Raw genomic sequence first — 21,957 nt, 5'->3', positions numbered from 1 at the left:
GAGGGAGACCACTAAAGTCCTCTGTTTAAGGTTTGTCTCGTTCCCTTCTCTATAGGGAAGGGGGGGAAAAAAAGAGAGAGGGAATTAAAACCATACGCTCGGGCCTTCATTCTCCAGCCCCCACCCCCCACCCCCATTTCCTAAGAGGGGAGTCCGGAAGCAAAACAAAGCAAAGCCAGGAAATAAATTTCAGCTAAAACTCAAATCCTCAGATCCATAGTCTAACCTACATTGCCCGTTGGCAAAATGCATCGCTCCCTCCCCCCCACCTGAGGGGAGGACGATTGTAAAACGGACCACCTTCAAGGCCAAGTCTCCTCGCGCCCTGGGTAAGGAACGAACAATTTTTTTTTTTTTTTTTAATTCACTTCCTAAAGCGGCTGTCTGGGAGATTACGTTGCCTGGCCTCGAGGCCCTAGCAACCGAGCAAGTCTTTGTTGCGTCACAGCCACGCTTTCAGCCCTGCCTTTCCCGAAGCCTTCTTGGTTCAGCGACCCTCCAGCCCTCCATGTGCCCGAGGCCCTCGCTGTTTGGGTGGGCGTGGATTTGCACTTCTGGCTTAGCGAGGGACAGCGCTCTGGCTTCGCGTCGGGGGAAACAGGTTATCCGCGAGCCAGACCACCAGGGAGGGACGGCGGCAAAGAACGTGTATTTAAGAAAGAATCATATCGAAACATTTCAAGACTTTTAAAGCACACCCCAAATTCCGGGCAAAGAGGGCTGGAGGGTGGGAAAGGCACTTTAGTGCAAATTCCATCTAACAAAGAAGAGACTAGCCATAGAGAACCCACCACGGAGTCGACCGGGACCGGAGATGCTGGACAGGGTTGCCCCGGCTTTTCAGGACCTGTGCAGGCAGGTGCTGCCCACACTCCCTTCGCTGACCCAAGAGGGTAAGTGGCTTACCGCGGGGACTGGGGGCTGGACCTCACTGCGCGTCCAGCGAGACTCGGAGCTTGTTTCCCTACGGCCAGGCTTGGGCCAGCTCAGGTGTTGTTTTTGTATTTTGTCTCAGGGTTTTTATTAAAAAAAAAAAAAAAAATTCCCCTGTAGTCCCAAATGACACCTTTTCAGGGCTCACGAAGGGCTCAGCCATTAGTATTGCCCCTGGAGTCTTGCAGGTGTGTTAACGAAAAGCGATGCTATAATTACATTTATGATTAGCCATTATAATTTAGAGAGGTTTTTTTTTTTTTTTTTTTTAGCTTTTAGTGAATGCTTTTGGGGTAATAGGAACAATTACTGCTTCTTTCATTTCTCAAGCATCATTCCCAGTTGTTCCTGTCAAGTTTCTGAAAGAAGTAGAAAACAGTTTTATGACTTTAAGAATATTTTCTACCTTCCCTCCATACATATTCCTTCGAGCGTTTTTAAGTCCTACTGTGTGCTGGGCTCTAGAGAACTGGTGGTGACCAAAAGCCCCACCATTTACAATCAGTGGGGAAGGTACACATTAATCAAAACACAAATAAATATCGATTCAACTAAATGCTGCCAAGGAGGAGGTAGATGATGAAATAACTTAAAAAACAGATTGTGTGTGTGTGTGTGTGTGTGTGTGTGTGTGCACTTCTGTGTGTGGAATTCAGAGGAAGCCACAAGATGGTGTCCTGTCAGATGCTAGAGTTACAGGCAGTTGTAAGAATACAGACTTGGGTGCTGGGAGCTGACCCTCAGTCCTCTTCTGGAACAGCTTAACTGCTGAGCTATTTCTCTCGCTTCACGATACAAACTTTAAAGGTTAAGAGGAAGGTAGAGAGATTCCTCACAGACTCGAACAGCATCCCAAAAGTCTCACCATCCCCCGTTAGAGTGGCACAGTTTTTAAGAATGATGAGCTTGCTTTGACTTTGTAGCCACCCTGCCTATAGCCTGTGTTAGGGCCCCTGCTTGGAGTCTTGCTGGCCTGGAAGAGCACACCAGGGTGGCCTCTTGCTTACAGAGCTCTGCCTGCCTCTGCTTTTAACATTTTGTTGGCTATTTTGTGTCTTGCTTCTCCATGTGAGCTTGACAATGATGCTGTCGACACGTGAAACACAGCTCTCTGGAAAGCTGAGACTACCCTGACTCCGTAGAAACCTAACATCTTGACAATGCTGAGCTTTCTTATCCACAAAATGTTCTACCACACAGCTCTTCGAGTTTTTTCATCAGTTTGTTAAATATTTTCTCACAGATTTTATACACTTTTTAAAGATCTATACCCAAGTATTTAAATTTTTTAGAATTCTAATATAAGTTGTATTGTGTTTAATTTTTAAATTCTCCTTATTTATTGCAACTATATAGAGAACATTTTTTATTAACCTTGTTAATTATGATTTAATTGTGAAATAACGCCCATAAGCTTATATGTTTGAATACTTAGATACAGCTGGTGGCACTGTTTGGCAAAGATCAGTTGTTGGGACATTCTTTTGAGGGTTATAGCATGGGCTGGACTCTCTGCTTCCCAATTCACACCAGAGGCCCCTGCTGCCACAGGCTGAAACATTCTACTCACTGTGCCTGCTCTGTCACGATGACCTGCACCCTGAGTCAAAATAACCCTCCCGTCTTATGTTCTTTTGTTGAGTATAGAATATACCGAGAAGTGGAGTCATTCTTGCAATAAACCTGATCATCGGATGCATAGACTTTTGCAACTGGCTTATAGGAGTCTTGAGAAAAGTTCAGAGTTGTGTGTGAGAGAAGCCCCTAGGGATGTTTTCAGAGATTAATGGTCTATTCCAGTGAGAGTTAGAAGACCAAAGTGTGGATAGGAATGTGGAAAATAAGAGACTTGCTCTCGAGATTCAAGAAGAGAAACCAGACTGTATCAGGAATTGAGTGAGAGGCCATTTGTGTTGAAGTCTGGGGTGGGGGTATATGTGGAGTGGTTATGTTCTGCTCATGTGCTGGAGAATTGAGTGAGGGTGAATTCAAGAAGAACACAGTGATTTACTCAGTGGAGGGAGTTTCAAGATGGGGTAACAGTCAGGCTATGCCATGGTCACTTCTCACTACTGATTTTTAGCTTGATTTAGGGTGAGAACTTAAAGGAAACAAAATAGAGCAGAAAAGAGGTGAAGAACATCCAGCGGTGTAGCAAAAGTTTGCTATAAGTGTTAAAGAAAACCCTGCCCTTTATGCTGGGACCACGTGCAAGGTGACTAGAGAGCGACTCATCTAAGACTCTGGGGTGTGAGGAGGCAAGCCCATTTGAAAAAAAAAAACCAAAAAAACAAAAAACAAAGATGCCCCTCTAAAAAGATCATTGAAGAGGTGTCCTCAGACTTCAGAACAACAGTCTTTCCCTTTCTTCTCCCCATCTCTAACTTTATATCTGGCCATACAATCTCACTCACGCACAAACATTCCCACCATCACACAAAGGCCAAATCACTGTGGCTGCTTGATCTTGAACCTGGAACACCTCCAAAACTCTGAGCTAAGTAAGCCTCTCCTGTTTATAAGTTAGTGCGCTCAGAGGTTTTATTGTACTAATGCAAAGCCAGCGAACACACTAGTTTTCTGAGTCTTTTTTTGTAGGATTGCTGGATTTTGTCAAATGTGACTAGACTTTCCCTTTTCTGCCTGATGTCATAGACCACATTTAAATCAATTTTTAGATGGGGTTGAAATCACTTTCATCCTGAGAGTTAGTGTTAATCTTTCTAAAGGTTGGTCAGTCAGAACAAGTTGTTTAGAAATCCTAATTGGCAACATTTACAAATCTATTCTAATTGAGTTGAGGAGGCCTAAAGCCTCTTTCTCCAGTGAGAAATGGCAAACTTCAGTTTGAATAATTAACTTTACTTTTATGTAACTCTGCCTGCCCTACTTTACTGACTGCAACATTACAACAGACTTGGATACACCATCTCTGTGAACAAAGACCATGCTCAAATTCCCAGTTAAATCAAAGACTTTCCATCAGGATTTGGTAACAAAGCATTCAGTTTCTTCTGGCCCTGGTTAAGCCACTTCCTCAGATATCGATAATTTGCCTGAAATATGAGCGGCATGTTATGTCTAGTCATAAATTCTATCAGTTTCGACATCATAAAATTTCTCCATGTAAGTCTGGAGAGTGAGGTTTTTGTTAGTGAGTTAGTGACATTTATGTTTTCACTGAGAGTTTTAGATCGGTATATATAGCTGGGATTGATTGACAGATATAATTCTACCTTGATTTGAAGGCTTCCTATGTTTATTCTATCTATCTATCTATCTATCTATCTATCTATCTATCTATCTATCTATCTATCGTTTTTTTTTTCTTCAAGACAGGGTTTCTCTGTGTAGCCTTGGCTGTCCTGGACTCACTTTGTGTAGATCAGGCTGGCCTCAAACTCACAGAGATCCGCCTGCCTCTGCTTCCCTGAGTGCTGGGATTACAGGTGTGTGCTACCATACCTGGCTCCTATATTTTCTGGTACTCAGTTTGGTTCTCCTTCCCCTAGCCTACCCCTCACCCCCCCCTCCCGCCAAAAAAACCCCCAAATAACAGTTAACAATGCTATAGTGTTAATGTGCAAAATGAATATGTAGTCTGGATGTGGGTAGCACTTAACAACATGGAAAATTCTGTGTAGAGCTCAGTCTAAGTCTAATCAGATGTCATTGGTGGTAATTTCTAATCAGGGACTTTTTACAGTTCAAGTAGGCTGTTTTAGTTATTAAGACAAAAGACTGAGAAAACTTAATAATTCCTACTGGGCTGCCACTTGGGGGCACGGATGAAGCTAGGAACAAAAAGGCCAATTCTTCTCCAACAATGCAAACTTAGTAGTTTTCTCTTAATACTTTAAATTGCTAACTAAAGCAGGAAGACTACAGCTTTCAATTCTGATATATCAGGGCTATAAAGTACTTTTTACTAACCATGCGGCAGAAAAAAGGTGAGTTTGGTGGCTAGGGAGCAGGGCCTCAATCATGGTAAGCCACCCCCATTACTGAGGGCCCCCCCCCGCCTCTCTGTCTCCTTTGTTGTGGTACTGGAGGTTGAACCTAGGCCTCAAACACACTGGGTGAGCCACATTTCCCAGTCCTATTATTGTTCTTATTAAAGCCTTAATTTTGAAACTTAAACTTTAGTTAACAGAAAAGTTAATTTGGGGGAATCATTTTATTTTTTTGTTAGTTCTATATGAATTAGAAGTTAGCATTTAAGGAGTGGGGCATGGTGGCACATGCCTGTAATCCCAGCACTCAGGGAGGCAGACGCAGGAGGGTCTCTGTGAGTTTGAGGCCAGCCTTGTCTACAAAGTGAGTCCAGGGCAGCCAAGGCTACACAGAGAAACCCTGGCTTGAAAAACAAAAACAAAACAAAACAAAAAAGTTACCATTTATTAAACTTTTGCTTACTAGAATGAAAATAATGTCCCATGGTTGTTCCCATAACTTGTTTTCATTTTCCTTTGAATTTCAGAAGTGTCGACTATCTGGGGGAATGTTTCAGATTTTGTGGAACGGCAGCTAACTATGCACAAGGTAGGCTTTTTATGCTTCGATTTAACACAGCAGTCCAAGAGAGAGCTATTTCTTAGGTAGACTTGCCTGCTGTTGTTGGGAGTCGTGACACAGGGTTTAGAGCCGTTCTGTTTTGTCTTCATATTTATTGTATTAGAAGTCACTGCTTTTTAATTTTTATTCTCTGACACATGTAGGATTTGTAGCAATCTGGATATTAACCTTAGGCAATGCATCTTTAGTGATACGGAGAGCACAGGTTGCTCAGTCTGGGTTTGTGTAAAGAAACTAGATGAGGTCTGTTTATAGCTGACAGTTCCTGGAATAGATGTGGAAGGGTATAACCCTTCCTGTTCTGCTGTTTTGCTGGGAATAAATTGTAATTGGAATATATAAATCCAGAAATTAAATTCAGCCAGTGTAAAATAAGAAACTTCCTATGGTTAGACTCTTTCTTCAGGTTGAGTCTTAGATTTGGGTAGGGATTTCAGGAGGAGCTTGGAGGCACTTAGGAAGCTGTGGAAGTTTTATACCCTGCTCACATGTCCTGACTACGACAGTGGGGCTGAATAAACTCTTCAAACTTATTTTCTCTGGTTTGGAAATTTGAATTATTTATCATAATTTAAAATTGGCAGAGTATTTGTAAAGTCTCTGTCTCTCCATTTTCTTGAAAAACCAGCAGGCTTAATGAAATTAGTCTTCGGTTTTTGCATGTGACCATGGCTGCAGCCCATGGTGGGTTCTCCCCTTTACATGAAGTATGTATACATGTCTTGGCCACCATACACTCTAGCTAGCTCCCTTCACTTCCTGCCCCCCCCCCCCCTTTAAAGCTGTTCTTGTAGATTTGAGTTTGTAACCATTGGTGTACAATGTTTTTAGGGTATCACATGTCAACCAAGTTTGAGGTTAAGAGGTATTGCTTTTACTCAGCAGCTGAGATGACATTGTAGGCATGTCTTGGATGCTGGTTTGTCTGTTTTCATTTCATTTTATCTACTTAACCTATTTAATTAGTTAAAACACAAGACACTGGCCTTCATTATGACATTGTCACAATACACAATTGTATTTGCTCGTATTAATCCCTCCACTGCCACTAGTGAATTCTCTGACTTTAAATGGCGACATAAAATCTGAGAGAGTAAGAAAACCAGTATTTCAGTACATTGAAAATGATTGGCTTTATGTCATACAGCTTAGGGCAAGGACTAACACTTGGTATAGATTTGTAGAAGCTATGGTGCCCATAAATATTTTCATAGAAACAGCGCACTCACAGAGGTTACTGAATCTTTAAGCTTAAGTTTAAATTGTCAGTTTCCTTTTGGCAATTGGATGATTATTAATGGAGCCATGTGTGTTCTTCTTGTCTTCTTTTTTTTCTCTCAGGGGGTTCAGATTTCAGGACTTGGGACTTTCACTTTCACGAGGCAGCAGCTTGAGATGGGAAACAAGAAGTTCATTCTGGTGCAGAGGCCGGTGTTCATCATGGCGGAGAAGTTAGTGCAGACCCATGGACTGAAACAAAACAAAGTATTTTCTCCTGGTAAATCATTTTAACAGTTGGGATTTTCCCAGAAACTTACTGGCCTGTGGAGACAAATGGGGTAAAACTTGCTCAGTGCTGCATTACTTTCTGGTTTGAGAGGCTGGTGTTTCACAGGGTACTTTCAGCAGAACATGGAATAAGGGAAGGAAAATTAATGTTTTCCTGAAGCTCATTATATTTACTTTGAAAATGTTAAATATTTATTTTAACATGTGTGTGTGTATGTGTGTGTGTGTGTGTGTTTGTGCCACAGGCTGTGTGTGGAAGTCAGAAGACAACGTATAGCAATCATTGCTCTTAATCCACTATATAGGTTCTAGGGATTGAATTCATGTCCTCAGGCTTGGTGGCACATGCCCTTACTCTATGAGCCATCCTGCCAGCTCCTGGAGTCTACTTTAGACACTAGTAACTTAAGATACAGGCATGGTGATACCTGAGTTCATTTAAAAGCCATGCAACAAAGTTCTACAGGCTTATACTCAAGTTTCAGGTTCTAAGAATTTGTAAGTGGCCATAAAGAAGAGACATCTAATTTATGGTGTCTGGGCAACAACAACAACAACAAAACCCTTGTTCAGTTATCTGTGATAAAATGTCTTTCTATGGTGTATATAATCTAAATTATTAAAAATTAAAATTAAAATTTAATAATGCTTCACTTAATATATATTAACTTAAAGGTTTTTTTAACACCCTAAAACTGTCCTTTCTTCCTTCCTTTTCTCTTTCTTTTTCTGTCCCTCCTTTTCTTTTCTTTCCTTTCTTTCAGAAATGTTTATCAAGGGCCAACGCTATAGGCTCTAACACTAAAGTGGCAAAAACAAGACAAATGTACCCATGTTGTATTTACTCACTTACATGCAGCCTCAGCGTGCGGACTTTACCATCCCCGCCATGGCTGGTTATCCACTGCTGAGGGCTCAGTGCCCAAGGCCTGTGTTCTTTTAGTGTTTCTTAGTCTTCATTTGCATCACAAGTCAGATGTGCTTAAAGAGAAATGGTCTACCCTTGGCGGAAGAGGTAAAAAGCTTATAACTTTTCTTTAAGTTAACTCTCTAGAAAATTTATTTTCAGCCTAGCTCTCTATGAAAAGGAGAAAGCCAGCCAGGTATCCAGGTACAGTGGCTCGTCCCATATCCCTGCACTTGTAAGCCTGAGGCAGGAGGATTGCCACAAATCTGAGGCCACCTGAAGTTACAGTGGGTTCCAGCCTGGCTGGGCCTACAGAGTGAGACCTTGTCTCAAAACTACCAAAACTACCAAACAAGCAAACAAAAACAAACCAAAAAACAAATACCAACAAACTGTGCTTAGAATTTACTTTGCCTATATTCAATATGGTGGGTTTGACAGTTTCAGCCATTCACCTTTTGTTTCATCTAACAGTATGAAAGGAAATCAAGATAAAATGGCCTTCTTTAAAAAATACATTTGCTTTAGAATTAAGAGTTTATTTTTCACCTTGGATCTTGCCTCATCATCTTAAAAAGTAGTTTAGATGTATAACTCATTTTTTTTTTTTTACAGGATGTAGAAATTTCAGAATGAAGTAGTTCAAAAGAACAATGCTGTCTACATCTTAGATTCAGAGTTAAAATTATTCACTAGTAACTAACTAGATAACCAAACACCTTAGAGTGTTTTTTTAGTAATCAGCAAGACATGGTTCTGGCTTTGAAACCCTCAGGCTTTGGTGCCCCACAAGCAGCTCTGGTCAGAACTGGATCAAATATGATGCATGGTAGAGCATGCCTGTCTCCATCTGGGGAGGTTTTGCCAGTGGAAAAGCCATGTCTCAGATATTGTATGAACACAAGACTACGAGAAAGAATGAGCCCTGTTGGGAACATCCTGGGCACTTCATTGTGACCAGGAGTGATGACTGTGGCAAATTGGAGGGACATAATTACTACAAAAATAGTAGGTAAAGATCACACGTGTGATAATGAAATTAGGATTCATCCTCTGGGAACCGCTGACAGGAGATGACTGAATGGGAGCTATTTCAGGTGAGAGCTGATGGGACTAGGTAAAAGTGGGGGAGGTTATTTAGAGTTACTCAGATTTCCTGCTGGGAGAAGAGTGAATGATTGTGGTTATGGATAATGTAGCAAGCTCATGTTGAGACATGTTGAATCTGGCCTTGTCCTAGAGATGTTTAGACAGAGGTGACCCAAGAGCTTAGAAGAGATGTGGAGAACACAGATCTAGGTTTGAATAGGTTTACCTAGGTAAAGATATAAAGAAGCAGATGAGGATAGAGTCCTGTGGAACAACAAAATCTCCCAAATCAACAACATATAAAAATCAAAATGGCCGCTCAAGCCCCTCAGTATAGTTAGGAATAAAAGAAGAGGGAAACCAGAAAATAGACCAAGGAGGAAGTTGGAGAAGCATGTCATGGATATGAGAGAAAAGAGGACATGATCAACAGGTCCGTGAAAGTCATGAGAGGAGAGATTTCCAAGTATCCACTGGCTCATCCACCATGGGAGAAAACATCTTTCTTGACATGAGTGGACTGGAAGACTGACTGCAGAGATGCAATGGGCTATGGGAAAGCAGGCAATCCAGTCTTTGGTTTTATGAATCACACATTAAAAAGAAGCAGACGGAGGTGGTGAATAGTCAGTGTTCATTGTGCAGGAGACTGGGCTGATGTAGTGAAGGCCACATCCCGTTGAACTACTAACTCTTATCATACAGCAGTAACGGGCATTTGAAAGAGTAATTTGTGTTAAGCAAATGCTTGGAGCATGCCTCTCTGGGTCTTGTCCCTCTGCTAGCGGACCTTGTTACTGCTATTTGTTATGGTCATCTCTATCCTCTCTGCTGCTTACTTTTTTCTCTGATCTGTGGACCTTGCACAGATTCTACACCAGTTTCAGTCAAATAGATCCTTGCTTCCTTCAAGGTAGATACAACCTCATTCATTTGCCTTGTCATTTAAGAGCTCTTTGGGAAGGAAAAGCTTTCTGCATTTGTCTAGTCTGATACCTCTGTGTAAGACTTAGTTTCATGAAAAATAACTTCTAGGGAAGGTGGCTAACTTTTCAAACATTGAATATTTACAAATATTTGTAATTATCTAGAGATGATATGGCAGCAGGAAGACTTTCATAAACACTGCTGCAGAGTATTCTGAAAACCTCAGAAAACTCTGAATAGAATAGGGGTCTGTCACTGTTCTGCACCCTAGAGAAGACTAAATTCTTGTTTAGATTATTTAGATAGGCAATTATTTTCATTATCAGCAAATACATTATACTTTTTGGTGAACTTGTGCTGATTAGCATCTTTAATGAGCAGTTATCTTCATTGTCTGTGTTAGCATTACAAGTGTAAGGAGAAATATGGACGATTCTGTTTTTTAATATCAAGAGTCAGGTAATTATTTAAAAGTGTGTGTAATATGCTTTTGTTAGAATCTTCATTATCTGTCTCTAGCATAAACTCCTTCCCTTCCCTCTGCCTTTTTCTTCTCCAGGTGATATTCCAGTTGTCCCGCTCAATTTTGTCATGATATCACTGGAGGGGCCGTTTAACAGGGACACCATAGAAGGATGCGTCAAGGAGACACTACTCTTTTTGTCACGATCCATTTCTGTCAAGCAAAACGTGGAGTTCACATTCAAAGGAATTGGGGTCCTTTCGATCAGAGACAGCAAAGTGAAGATGAGATTTTACAAGGACTTCCTGTGTGCGATGGATGGGAGCGGCACCTTGACCAAAGCTCTTGCAAATGTAAATTGTTTCTTTTTCTAATCTTTGCTTGTTCCGTTCCTATTGCTGTGATAGGACAGCATGACAGACCCATGAAATGGGTTTGTTAGCTCACACTTCCAGGCCACACACCCTCAGAGCGCGGACGTCAAGGTGGCAAGAACTTAATGCAGCTAAGTGGATCACACCCACAGTCTGTGCTCTGGGGCAGTCGAGGGATCAAAGCTAGGGAATGGGGCTGCCCACTTTCAGTCTTCGTTTTTTCCACATTAATAGAGGAAATGAAGATGGTCCCCCACAGGCATGCCAATAGGACATTGAACTAGACAGGCCCTCATGGAGACTGCCTTCCCAGGAATTCTACATCAGATTAAGATGGCAATTAAAATTAGCCATCACCATAATCACTCTTTTCAGTCTGGAGTTCTGAATCAAATGTGGGTGTGCTGTCATTAAGAAACTCTATTTGGGCAGAGTGCAGGGAATCTTATGAAAGAAGGGGGAGATAGAAAGACTTGGAGGGGACAGGAGCTCCATAAGGAAAGAAAAAAAATCTGGGCACAGGGATCTTTTCTGAAACTGATATTCCAACCAAGGACCATGCATGGAGATAACCTAGAACCCCTGCACAGATGTAGCCCATGGCAGCTCAGTGTCTAAGAGGTTTCCCTAGTAAGGGGAACAGGGAGTGTCTCTGACATGAACTGAATGGCCTGCTCTTTGATCATCTCCCCCTGAGGGGGTGCAGCCTTACCAGGCCACAGAGGAAGACAATGCAGTCACTCCTGATGAGACTTGATAGACTAGGATCAGAGGGAAGGAGAGGAGGACCTCCCCTATCAGTGGACTGGGGGAGGGGCATGGGTTGAGAAGAGGAAGAGGGGGTGGGGTTGGGAGGGGATGAAGGAAGGAGCTACAGTTGGGATGCAAAGTGAATAAACTGTAATTAATAAGAAAATAAATTAAAAATTAAAAAAAGAAAGTCTATTTAGGATAGACATGGTGTCACATGCCTTTAATCCCAGCACTCAGAGGAGGCAGGCAGGTGTCTGTGAGTTTGAGGCTACATAGTGAGTTCCAGGACAGCCAGGACTTATGCGGGGAGAGACCCTGTCTCAAATCTCAATGCCTCCCAAAATATCATACAAACAAACAAAAAGATAAAAGAAAAAAGCTTGTGTTGACATATTTTAAGTGACAGTTTTCTCAAGCATGTGGAAATGTGTGCGTATAGATGGACAGTTCCTTGACAAATAAGGTGAAGAACTTCAAATTTTGAGTCAGTTCTAACCAAGGAATGGAAAAAGCAGTAGAAACTCTTAGTTTTGGACATTTTTATAGCACCCTATTACCAACAAAGTTCTCCTGGATGCATTATTTCATCTGAGTCTCAAATTACCACAAAAGCAACACTATCAGATGATCACCCTGATCTTCCAGGCAGAATATGGAGGTTCAGAGATCATATTGTGAAGTTCAAGTGGGTTCTGATAAAGCTAGCAGAGGAAAATTCAAGCCTAGAGTTTATCAGCACTCAGGTTTTGCAGCTTTTACTATTTCATCTTAAGAAAATTTTACAACGAAACTAATTCAAACCAATGCAAACCTATTTCTAAGCTTTTCCTTTTCACTTTATTTTTTATGTGTTTTGCTGGCATGTTTAATGTCCATGGGAGCCAGAAGAGGACACCCGATCCCCCGACAATGGAGTTCCAGACAGTTGTGAGCACTTGTGTAGGGACTGAGGATCAAACCAGGGTCCTCTGCAAGAATAGCCAGTGCTTTTAATTGTTGAGCCATTCTCCTCCCAGTGTAATTTTTAGTTTTTGGTAGAGTGTCAAAACATATTTCATTAACTGTCACCATCATGGTTAACCATTAAGTAGCTGGCATGGTGTTCATGCTGTTAGATTTAGCAGAGCTTAAAGAGTCAAAGAAATAATCAGTAGCGTTTATCCAGTGGTTAATGTGCCTTTTGTACACCTCTGGGTACTAATGAAGATGACAGGAATGAATTGAATCATCACAACATCCCATATAGCTGAAGCTTGATTTATTTATTTTACAATCGAAAGATTACGAAAGTGGTCTAACTGTCCATGTCTCCCTTCATGGACCTCTGCTATGGAGTTTGAAATGGGGCGGTGTGTAAGGAGGCTCCTTATTTTAAGGCTGTGTGCTCTTGGCTGTGTGCTCTTGTACACATTTCCATAGAGTACTCCACTAAGATCCTGCAAGGCAGCTCCGGTTGTTACCCCCACAAGCCTAGTGCCTGGGTACACATAGGAGCTAGCAGTGTGCAAGGGGACAAAAGCTCACTTGACTTCAGGGACCTCTGAACAGCGTAATTTTTGAGTCCTGTGGGTCAAGAATGGAATCCGAGCTGTGCTCATCTCCTGAGCACAGTTTCTGGATGTTTGCTCACTTTCCAAAGATATCTAGAAGGCGCTTCAACTCTTAGGGAAATTTTCAAAAGGAGTAGAGGACTTGAGAAAAAGCAGTGTTTGTGGAACTGCTTTTCAGCTTCCCAGGTGAATTTTGATGAAGGAGGTCACTCCTTACCGGACCTTAATGCAAACAGCATGATGGTAGCATTGTTGTAGAGGCAGCCTGCAGTGTCTTGGTCTGTTCTGGGTTCATGGCTCGGTGTAATCTCTGTCTGTGTCCTCCAGAGGCCTGGCACCATGGACTCTGTGATGTCTAGCAGACAGAGCTATCGGAAGCGCCCCAACAGTGCCCTAGCCTTTCCAAGGTGAGTGTTTTGCTCTGTGGGTTAATCAGGCACCGGCTCTCCTTGCTTATTAGACAGTATTTTTTCTCTAAACTATTTTTCCTCCTTCTCTTCTTTTCTCTGCCTTCATCTCTGTTTCTCTCACCCACTTCCTTCCCCCTATCTACCATCTCTATCTACCAAGCTCCGAGAGTTTATCGCATATCGATTTTCTGTTGTTAAATTTTAGAAAAATGAACCCAAATGATTATGGCCACACGTGCCACTCATCTTAGTTCCTGCAGTATCTGTAAAACTCTCACCTGCTAGGTTGCCTCTGTTTTCTTTCACTTCTTCCCACCCTAGCAGGCATACCTCCTGTCTAAGCACCGACTGTTATGACTGAGGATGTTGATGCTACATCCTCAAGAGGAAGATGGGTGTTCTTGGGGGCTGCTGCTGGCAGTGGTAGCTGTAATAATAGTAGTAGTATCTGCTCTTTAGACGACTGCTCAACCTTTAGGTACTTTATCAATAGTACTATAGTCAATCTTCATTATAATTGTTATATATTAAACAATTATAATATATATCTTGCATTTTTCTCTGGGAATAAAATAGTATGCTACTACGAACACTGAAAGAAGAACCCAGGAGGCTTGAGTTTTGTTTCCTGTGGCTATTACTCATAGCTGTCACTGTGTGCTCTGACTTTTTATTTTTCTGAAATAGGGTCTCTTTGTGTAGCCTTGGCTGTCCTCTAACTCACTCTGTAGACCAGGCTGGCCTGGAACTCACTCTGTAGATCAGGCTGGCCTGGAACTCACAGAGACCTGCCATGTGCCACCACTGCCTGGCATGCTCTGACATTCTTAATCTTTTAAAAAAATTATCTTTATTATTTTTTAATTGTGTGTACATATGTGCTGGTGTCCTTGGAGGCTAGGGGTATCGGATCCTCCCAAAGCTGGAGTTACGAATGGTTGGGAGCTTCTTGATGTGGGTGCTGGGAATTGAGGGCAATGTGAGATCTTAACCATGGAACCACTTTTCCAGCCCCTATGTTCCTAATCTTGATTGCCATGCCATTAATGGCCATTCAGATCAGGAGAAGGAAACTTGGCCACTATGAGCCAACTTCCTAGACTAATGTTTTTCTTAAATAGTTTGCGTCTCTGATATCCTATTGTGCTTAGGTTTGGAACAACGCCCTCCTAGAAGAGCTGGATGACACATGTCATAAAAAGCAGAGTGAGCTCGGAGATGAGCTAGTCCGACCTCTGCATCTTGTAGATGAAATGCCCACAGAGCTAGTGAATGGCAAGGCTAGAAGGAAATGGCTACTTTGCTCCTTAAAAATCAACCAATGGGTTCAAAACATTTGTGATTTCATTGTTCGGGAAGACGCATTTACCTGTCCTCTTTGATGGTTTTGCATTGGTTAATTAGTGTGTGGAGTTGGGCATGCCACTGTGTCATGTGTGGTGGCCCGAGGAGAACTTACAGAAGTTGCTTCTTTACGTCTGCCATGGGTGTTCTGTGGCTTGCTCAGGCCCATCAGGCTTGAAGGCAAGTGCCTTCAGCTATTGAGCTACACTAATGGGAACCTTTTTGGATAATTTTTTGATTGGCACATTCTAGGGGAGTGGTTAGTGAATTCTATATGTGTGAGAATATTGAAATGGGTATGAAGAATCAAATACTCAAATGATAGTTTATTTTTGTGAATTCTGGCCCTTGAGTTTACTTAAAGGCACATAATCTCACTTCAGTGGGAGTGCCCTGAACTCACACCTGAGACCAGAGAAAACCTTTTAACTGCACACACCAACTGGACACTACCTCCCAAAGCATCTCTTTGCAGGTCCTTCCTTTTATTTATTTATAAATAAGTAAAAGAAGATGGGTAGACAGAGAGAAGGTGGAAGGAGAGAAATGGTTACTGCAGGGCTCAATCTGGCTTTCAGGCTATGATTTTGTGACCTTAAGCCAACAGATGTAGAAAGAACAGAGAAGAAAAGAAAAACAAAACAAAACAAAACAAAAACAAAAACAAAAAACAACTAAAGCCAAAGAGGGGGAAAATCTATTGAAGTGTTCAAGCAATATCTGTATATCAAGCTCTTTTGGGGGGCCCATGGTACAAGGGTATGTGGTCCTGGCCAGTTCCCAGATTTGGCCTCAAAGAGATAGATAGATAGATAGAGAGAGAGAGAGAGAGAGAGAGAGAGAGAGAAAGAGATAATGCTACATATTTACCAAGGAAAATATTGCACTCCCTGGAAGGAAGTAGGCTTGTGGTGAAATCAGAGAGGCGGTAGGTTGCTTCCCAGAATTGAGAGTTCATGCGTTCACCTGTTCAGGACCAGTGCAGAGGACAAACATCTTGATTCATTCTTAGGATTGAGCACAAAGAGACGGAGAACAAACCACCCATGGAGGTCATTGTTGAAGAAAGTGGAGAGAACAGACCAAGGAAGATCAAGCCAAAAGACCTGTCAGACAAAGAGGAAGGAACCAGAGGTAGGCCAATGGTTTCTGGGTACCGTCTGTTATCTTTGACTCTTATAAACTAGATGGTGTTGCCTAGTAATTTACATGCTCAAAGTAAATACAGTTAATGTATTAGTTACCTTCCTGGTTGCCATGAAAAAAAGATCTGAAAAGCAATTAAAGGAAGGAAAGGTTTATTCTGATTTGGATTTCAGGGGCTAAGCATGACAGGGCTGGAGGCCAGCTGGTCACATTGTATCTGGAGTCCTGAAGCAGAGAATGGTCAGGAAGCACATCCCACAAGGAAAACCTCAAGGTTCACCTTCAGTGATTTTTTTTTTCCAGCAAGGTTCTACCTTCTTAAAGGATCCACCCTAACCTCCTTAAACAGTGTCACTCACTGGGGGCCAAGGGGGGACATTTCACATTCAAACCACAACTTTTAGATTCATCAATAACCACTGTGTTATTTTGTTTTTCTTTCTTTCTAACCATCTTTTATTCCTGTAACCCCTTACCTTGCTTTAACTCCATGATTTGCAACCTTTTGCACTACTGTTTGGTGGCTAGATCCGTGTTGCTCGATCAGGTCCTGATAAATAGCATAAGTGGATGAGGTGGACCCTGGACATCCTCTGTCTCAGTAGGACAAGAGACACATGAGGAAAAGAGCCCACCCTACATGAAACTTTTCCTTGGTAAAAACTGTCCTAGTTTACCCGTGTGTCTAATTGCCTATTTAGAGGTTTGAGGAATGAAGAGACTGTCGCTTGCATCTGTTCTATATTCTAGATGTCTTGTCGCCCAGGAAACATCGGGACAGGCAATCTATCTCTCCTGCCAAAGTGACAAGCGTCAGCCTGCTGGACAAGATTGAGCGCAGTGGGAACAGTGGGAAGATCCCAGCCTCTGAAAAGTAATCCTTTGGCTTTTTTAGGTTACATCTTACTAAATATAATTTTGAAGCCTTCTATGACACAGGGAATCTTAGTCATTCTTCCATTTCTTTTTTTTAATTGTTCCTGAGAACATTCTCTCTAGGAGGTGATGGGGATTATAGAGGTGACCAGGGCTCATAATCTAAAGGGAAATCAGACACATGTGATGGGTAAGAGGAATACATGTTACTCAGCTGAGGCAGAAATAACACGGGGAAAAGTCAGCGTGCCTGATGGCTTTTAGAAACGACTTCTCAACTCTACAGGCATTGCTGACTTCTGAGTGCTCAGGTATCATATGACAGTTTTATACTGACATCAAATGGAATGTGAGTTTGCCGCACAGGCCTGGCCCTCCACATTTCTTTCTTACCCAGCGTTTCTGACCTATCTACTCTTTGCTGTCTTCCTTTGTCTTCTGTACTGATTCTTTGGGCAAGGTCTCTTGTCTTTTAGGTAGGGTTATTCTTTCTGCTGCTTAAGTGGATTAGTATCATGTTGCTGACTCTTTGCTCATAGTTAATTTTTCCTCAGCATTTTAATGAACTTTCTCTACTTCTGTTAGATGTCCCAAAGAGACATCTGAGCTGTTCCTTCTTGTAGCTTTTGAGAGTTTCCTTTCTTAGTGTTTGCAGTCCTCACTCTTCACAAAAGTTATGATTTTCTAAAAAAAAAATTATTAGTCATTGTTTTCTAGAATATTGTTCTTTACCATTTCCTTTGTTTCATAGTTTGGCTCCTGTGAAATGCACATTAGAGCTCCTGGCTCTGTTTCTGTTTCTCTATTAAATTTTTTTCTTTCTCTTGCCTTTGTGCTGCTTTTAAAGTAACATTCTCAGTCTTATTTTAAATGTAAGTATAAATGGTTTGTGTTTTTACTTATCATATATTTTGCTACTATGTAGGGCGGATTTTCCTTGTCTCTGTTTGTTTTAATTAGGATATCACTTTTAGGAGTCAGTCCTCTTCTTCCACCCTGAGGGATTCAGGGCTTGAACTCAGGTCCTCAGGCTGAGCCCGTGCTCTCCTTCCCCGATACTGGAAGGAGTCTTTGGTCTCTCCTTTACTTTCCTTGCTTTTCTAGTTCTTCTTTAGTGGTAGATTTGTCTCCTGCACCATTGCCTCAATTTCCTTGGTTCTTAATTACCTCACTAGTTGGGATGCTGACAGAGCTTCTCTTGGTTCTTATGTGCTTAAAATGCTTGGCAATTTTGCTTTGAGAGTTTACTTTGTGTAGAAGTATTTTCCCATGCATTTTTCTCTGTTAACATTGTTAGCACAACATTCAGGCTAAAAACACTGGCAAATATTTATAATATTTAAAGCCATTTTCCTCAGTGATGCTGGACACCATTACACATCCTGTGTGACCTCAGCTCTTGGTTTTTGACATGAGCTGGAGCCCCTCTGAAGTAAGAGAATGGGACTATGATGGGGGATTGGCATTGTGGTAGGAAACACTCTGGGCCTAGAGAGAAAGCAAACGTTCCATTCGCTATGAGAAAATTGGGCCAGCTGCACCCCCAACACATCTAGACGACACATCCATGATGCAGCCCCTTCTCATGACCTCTGCCACTACCACCTTGGTCCACACCACTGCCTTTCTTCTGAATTATCAGAACCATCTCTGTTCTACCATCTTTCGGCATTGTTTCTGTGTTACTTTTCCTGTCACTGTAAATAAGTGTCTGATGAAGGCAGCTTAGGAAAGGAAGGTCTTGTTTTGGGTCACAGTTCACGGGTGGGCACGCCACGGCATGGGAGTTTGAAGCAGCTGGTCTCATTCTCCCACAGTCAGGAAGCAGAGAGAGACGAATGCCTGCGCTGAGCTTGTTTTGTTACCTTTGCTTATCCTCGTCATAGAATGGTATCTCCAGCACCAGGCTAACCACCTGGATTAACCCGTTCCAGAAACTCGCTCACAAACCTGCCCAGAGGTTTGTCTCCTAGATTATCCTAGATGCGGGTGAGTTGATATTTAACCACGGTCCTCATTTCATTTTTCCTTAATGCTGTGGCCGAAACAGTCCTGGGTCAGACAGAGGACAGCATCTATTACCTAAACCTTCTATCCCCTCTCCAGTGAGAGGAAAAGTCCTTCTCCTGGCAGCAACAGTCCTGCCCGGCCTCTGACTTCTCCCACGCTTCTCATTTCTTACTCGTCTCCCTCCAGAAACGCAGATCCAAGAACTTTCCCACCTTCAGGACTTTGCTCCCATTTTCTCTTCTGAAAAGTAGTTGCTCTTGTGAAGCCGCATTGTTTATCTCCCTTCCTTCCGGCATTTATGCCAATGTTTTTTTCTTCCTGGTGGGAATATTCTTGGGAATTTGATTTGCGGTTTACTACTCCATTTCTTCAGCGCACAGCCTTTATTGTCATAATGGAATATACTTAGTTATACTATTACTGGCTGGCTATCCCCGAGGACAGGGACTTGTGTGTGAGCCGGTTTTGTTTGCGCTGCATTTCCTGCACCTAGAGGGGTTTATATTTTTGTGAAACGAATGAATTTAAACTCATTTCACAGAGGTTGTAACTGAGGATTTCCAAGATGCCATAGCTTGTCCACGTCAACTACCTCGTAAACTACAAACCGAATTCAAACCTGACTCTTACACAAAGTACATACTCTTTTTTTTTTTTAAAGTACATATTCTTTTTCTTTTTTTTTTTAATGCAGTTTATTCAGGAACCTTGAACAATCATCTGACCCTGGGGAAAGCCAGCCCACAGCTTAAATAGCCTCTGGGTAGCCAACCCAGGCATGCCACGTGGGCAATGCAGATAGGTCCACATGCATGGAAGCAAGCCAGATCCTCAGCCTTAGCCAAATGTGGAATAACTTGAGTGCATGCAGCTATATTCTGAAAAGGAACCACTGAAACACTTTTTTTTCTGTAATTTTTTTTTTTTTTTTTTTTTTTTTTTTAATTTAAGACAAGGTCTCACTATTATGTGTCTCTGGTTGTCCTGTTCTGGCTGTGTAGATCAGGCTGGCCTCGAACTCACAGAGATCTACCTCTGTCGATCTGCCTTTGCCTCAGGAGCCAACATATCTTATGTTTACACTTGTTTCTAAAATTATCACTGGGGCTGGACTTAAGTCCTTGGCTAAGAGAACTTTCTGCTCTTGCAGAGGTCCTTCCTAAGTTTGGTTCCCAGCATTCATGTCAAGTGACTCACAACCGCCTGTTGGATCTAGGGGATCCAACACTTTGCTCTGTAGGCACATATGTGCACATGCGCGCTCACACACACACACACACACACACACTCAAGTTCACATAATGAAAAGATCATTGTTAAAGGCCAGATTGTATTAAACATTAATTTTTGTTCCATTGTCTTTGAAGCTTGTTATCTCCAGTTTGTCAGAGAAATGACAAGGAGAAACTCAGAACATCTCCTGCCCCATCTTGCCAGGATCATAATAAGGCAGGACAGGTACAGTGCCTTCAACTGAATAAAGCCCGGCCAGGCTCCTCCTCTGACCTCTGTCTCTCCAAGAGAATTCTGGGAACCACTTCTTTTTAAATATAATCTATAGGCATACTCAAGTGTCTGTACTGGGATTTGCCTGCTAGTCAGGCTCTCTTACTTAAGAGAAAAGGGATAGGAAATTCCTTCTAATTTTCAGCAATTCTGGGAGTTCATTAAATCTGTTTTATTATTTGTGAGATATATTCTGTAAATCTTCTTTTGCTAATTGTGTGCTAGATATTATATTTCACCAACATATTCTCTTATGAAACGTGTTTCTTGACAAACCCAGGCTTTGGAGAGCTTGTGAAGGGAATAAAGTAAATGAAGAAAAAAAAAAAGTAAAATATACAAATTAATTAGTCCTGAAATTTGGAACTGTAGGAAATGTGCTACGTGTGTTTGCAACGAGCCCAACGAAATTTCCCATTTTTCTATGGAGACGAGAAGAGGAGGAGGGAGATGGAGGATGATCGACTCATGCAACAGTACCAAATTTTGAAAGACCAGGAGGCTTTCATCAAAAGCCAGGTAGCCTAACACTTTGGCTGGAGAGGGTTTGACATGGCTCAGCAGGACATCTTTAGACTCGACTAGATAGATTCCGCACATGCTTGCACAATAACACATTTAGTCATTTGTATGCTGCTGGGCTAAAACTTAGGTGGTATGTTGGTTGGTTTTACATCGACTAGATACAAACCAGAGTCATTTACTAAGAGTGACTTTCCATTGAGAAAATGCCCCCAGAATACTTGCCTGAAGCAAGTCTATATTGCATGATTATGACTGATGTGGGATGGTACAGCTCACGGATGGCAGTGCCTCCCCTGGGCTGGTGGTCCTGAGTTATACAAGGCAGACTGAGCAAGCCATGGAGGACAAGCCAGCAAACAGTGTTCCTGCACGGCTTCTGCTTCAATTCCTTCCTGCCTTCAGGTCCTGGCTTCTGTCCTGGCTTCCCTCAGAGATGGAGTAGAACTTGATAGTTGAACTAAATTCATTTCCTCCCAAACTGCTTTTGGCCATAGTGTTTTATCATGACAATTGATACTCCGGCGAGGATGGGTGCTATCCACGTTTTCACTGGTGAATGTCCCTGTATTTGAGTGTCGGAATACATTCTGGGTCTTCCTCCTCATCCCACAGGGCTGAGTTTTAAAGGTGAAAATGAGCTAGGTATGATGGTGTATGCTTTTAATCTCAGGAGACACACAGACAGAGGGCTGTGAGTTGAAGTCACTCTACATAGTGAGTTTCAGGCTAGACAGCGCTGCATAGTAACACCTTGTCTCAAAAAGGTGAAAATGATGGATTTATATTACTTTTGTGGATTTCTGATAAAATATAAATCTGTCGAACCCTTATACCTTTTATAGTCATGGCCTATCTCAGAAAAAGCAGGGGTTGGGAGGGGGAGTCACAGAATGTCACCTTCACCCTTTTGCAGATTTCTGTGGTCTCCAATAATGATGTTGCTACTGTGTTCTGCATTTGTGGTAAAAATCTTCTATTCGTTTTTACTATTGTTATAGTGATGGTGTCTAGATTCTAAGAGTGGAGAATAAAAAAAACCTGACTTACCTATGTCTACTAG

The 21,957-nt window shown here is 42.0% G+C and overlaps 1 protein-coding gene across 2 annotated transcripts in view; it reads left to right on the top strand.

Annotated features, from left to right (window-relative positions):
* Nucleotides 1-203: 203 nt before the first annotated feature.
* Nucleotides 204-21,957, top strand: part of Ccdc81 (coiled-coil domain containing 81) — a 36,097-nt gene continuing 14,343 nt past the window's right edge. Inside the window, exons 1-9 of one of the 2 annotated variants that reach the window (XM_060367501.1) lie at nt 204-329; nt 5,414-5,475; nt 6,850-7,006; nt 10,500-10,756; nt 13,408-13,487; nt 15,847-15,968; nt 16,731-16,854; nt 20,234-20,324; nt 20,745-20,891. In XM_060367501.1, coding sequence (XP_060223484.1) covers nt 5,467-5,475; nt 6,850-7,006; nt 10,500-10,756; nt 13,408-13,487; nt 15,847-15,968; nt 16,731-16,854; nt 20,234-20,324; nt 20,745-20,891 — 987 coding nt within the window. In that variant the 5' untranslated portion in view covers nt 204-329; nt 5,414-5,466. Of the gene's footprint in view, nt 330-446; nt 894-5,413; nt 5,476-6,849; nt 7,007-10,499; nt 10,757-13,407; nt 13,488-15,846; nt 15,969-16,730; nt 16,855-20,233; nt 20,325-20,744; nt 20,892-21,957 lie in introns of those variants that run through there. The other variant, XM_021644070.2, reaches the window with a different exon arrangement.

The sequence above is a fragment of the Meriones unguiculatus genome, chromosome 14 (assembly GCF_030254825.1).
Source record: "Meriones unguiculatus strain TT.TT164.6M chromosome 14, Bangor_MerUng_6.1, whole genome shotgun sequence".
Classification (NCBI taxonomy): Eukaryota; Metazoa; Chordata; class Mammalia; order Rodentia; family Muridae; genus Meriones; species Meriones unguiculatus.
The sequence above is the reverse complement of the archived record's forward strand: the minus strand, read 5'-3'. Positions and strand labels throughout refer to the sequence as shown.